The sequence below is a fragment of the Austrofundulus limnaeus genome, unplaced genomic scaffold (assembly GCF_001266775.1).
Source record: "Austrofundulus limnaeus strain Quisiro unplaced genomic scaffold, Austrofundulus_limnaeus-1.0 Scaffold28, whole genome shotgun sequence".
NCBI lineage: Eukaryota > Metazoa > Chordata > Actinopteri > Cyprinodontiformes > Rivulidae > Austrofundulus > Austrofundulus limnaeus.
The window spans coordinates 2,527,591-2,530,338 of NW_013952430.1; the positions used below are offsets into that span (position 1 = coordinate 2,527,591).

At 41.9% G+C, this 2,748-nt stretch overlaps 1 protein-coding gene across 7 annotated transcripts in view; it reads left to right on the forward strand.

Moving 5' to 3' along the window:
* Positions 1–2,093: 2,093 nt before the first annotated feature.
* The window catches only part of pax2a (paired box 2a), a gene marked incomplete at its 5' end in the record, with an annotated part of 33,040 nt that continues 32,385 nt past the window's right edge, over positions 2,094–2,748 (forward strand). For all 7 annotated transcript variants that reach the window (XM_014005125.1, XM_014005124.1, XM_014005129.1 and 4 more), the window contains 1 exon segment: positions 2,094–2,291. In XM_014005125.1, coding sequence (XP_013860579.1) covers positions 2,094–2,291 — 198 coding nt within the window.

The following is a 2,748-nucleotide window of genomic DNA, read 5'->3' on the forward strand; positions in this document are numbered from 1 at the left end:
GATGAGCGTGGGAAACAAATGGAGCAAGGTGCAGGAACAGAAGAGTTTCTACTCACATTAGTTTATTTTAATTGAAAATATGGAAACATTAGTTTAGTTCTAGTTTGTTCATATATTATTATTATTATTATTATTATTATTATTATTTTGAAAACCCCCTTAGTCCCTTATGTTTTTAGGAATTTAAATGGAAACCATATAGATCACTTTCTAATTCACCTCTCAATTTTTGGGGGGTGCTTTAGACTGGAGGATCAATGGGGAAACAGTTGTAATGATCTAATTAATTATGGCAAAATTAAAAGCGAGTCCAAAAATCAATCTGCGCCGGTGTCGAGAATAGAGTCAAATTGATATCCATCTGCTCCCCCGGAATAAAGCGCATGAATGGGCAATCTGAGGACGCAGCTGATATCCTGCAGAGTGGCAGAGCCTACCCATATGGCTGTGGGTGTCAGGAGACTCCAGATCAGTGTGGGAGATGCTGCGAGGGGGGGCTGCTGAAATGATGCTGATGTTTTAACTAATAAGCTGGTGGTGGTGAGGGGAAATGCGGAGCACTTTCACCATTTTGTTTTCTTCATTTAAAACTGGCTTTTTGTTAATGCCCCAAACCTCAATATTTTTTAATTATTTTAATGTCCTGATTTTGATCAAATAAAAAATTAAAATGACAATAATTCATAAACATGGATTCAGTGGCCTAAATCTGTCAAATACTAAATAAAACATTTCTATAGTTATTTTTTTAAATTGTATTTTTTAGTTGGCAACTTTTTACAAACAGAACTGTTTTGAAATGTGTGATACATTATTCTGAATCATGTTAAAAGGGACTTCAGAGTTTTGGGGAGGCCTCAACAACAATTGAACAACAGTATGGTTGTTGAAATCCTCGTGCGTCACAGCCCACGTTTCATTGGTCTTTCTTTGACTTTTGTCCTATCTGGAGTCCGTCTTCTGAAATATATTTGTCATTATTATTATCATTAAATGGCCTATATAAATTAAAGATGATATGTAAGCTTATTTTTGAGTCAATCAGATAAGTGTAACATTTGTAGCATTTTATTAAAAAAAAAAAAACACGTGAAACCCAAAACTATTTCCAAGCGTCTTTTTTTTTTTTTTTTTGGCACAAATCAGGCTAAAAATCGGAATAAATAAATACATTTAAAAAAAATCGTACCAGGTCCTTGTTGGCTTGCACTTTTTTTCTATGTTTTAAGAGGCTGAAGTCAGGGACTAACAGCTTCTTAATCATCGCGCCGTTTGTTTTGCTGCAGCGCCGTGACACCGGGACGTCATTGTGGCAGCGCGCGCAGAGGTACGGGGGGCAAATAGGGCTGTTGTGGGCGAAATAGCAGCAGCTTTAGGGCAAAAGCGCACTGACGTGTGAAATTACAGCCCATGGTGCTACATATTGTACCAGAAGCTCCTTCTCCCCCCCCCCCCCCCCCCNTCAGCTTGTCCCAACAATCTGCGGATATTAAAGTTTTTTTTATTATTAATTAATTTATTTATTTGCCAAAAAGTCCAAATGCTGTGAGATAGCTAATATTTTGAAATATATTTTTTTCCAGCCATCAGAAGGCATTTCAGAGGTATTTCATGTCACACACACTGAATGTTTTTTTTCTCACCAACATCTCCCACTATGGTAGCATGTCGTGCATGCTACTAGAGACTGAGATAAAGTCCTAAAACTCTGCTCCTACAGCTAGCTTTGCCTTTTTTAAATAATTTTTTATTATTGGTTCTGTGCGTCTCACTGTTTCAGTTGAATAATTTTCGTTGAAAACCCCGCTTTCTTTTTTTTGTTCGCCTTCCAGCTGACACTCAATCAGCGCACCACCACCACCACCACCCCCTCTCCATACACAACAACACACGCCCGGCCCAATTAATAGATTAACGCCGCCGTCATGTTATAATTCTTTGCAGTAAAATGTGCAGAAAGTCAATGGAACAGACGCCATTAAAGCCAACCCCTCTCCCTCCCCCCTCTCCCTTCATTGATCATATATGATTGACTTGCTTGTTAAATCCAGGCCGGATCCATTCAAGAACGCTCACTCTTGTCCCCCACGCAGGTACTATGAAACCGGCAGTATTAAGCCCGGAGTTATCGGTGGCTCCAAACCAAAGGTGGCGACTCCGAAAGTGGTGGATAAAATTGCAGAGTACAAACGCCAGAATCCCACCATGTTTGCTTGGGAGATAAGAGACCGACTACTTGCTGAGGGCGTCTGCGACAACGACACGGTCCCCAGTGTTTCATCCATCAACAGGTAGGTGGAAATCACTTCTTATTATTGTGCCAATGTGCGTAAAAAGCGCGCAAATCCTCGCTGGAACAAGCGACTTTCTCGTTATGAAATTACAGAAAAAAAAAACAGTGCTGCGTAAAATGGGGCCATATCATGACTAGAATAGGTATTCACTCTTCAAGGCTTGACCTATAATTCCAGCCGAGCCTATCCGCGCGGGGGGTGGTCTCTCGCACGTGCAATTCAATCTCCCTCCCTGGCGCGGCCCTCCTCAGCACCGTGAGCGCGGAGAGCCAAGAGGCAGAGGGAGGGGGGAGGGGGGGCACGAGGACTCACATCTGTCCCGATAAAAACCGATCGATAGCTCGTAACCAGATCCAGAGGCAGAAGGAAATACCCAACAAAGCCGCTCGATACGCGGACCACACTGCGGCGTCTTCATTCTGAGCCAAATCTCCAACACGGAGCAGAGCTGTCA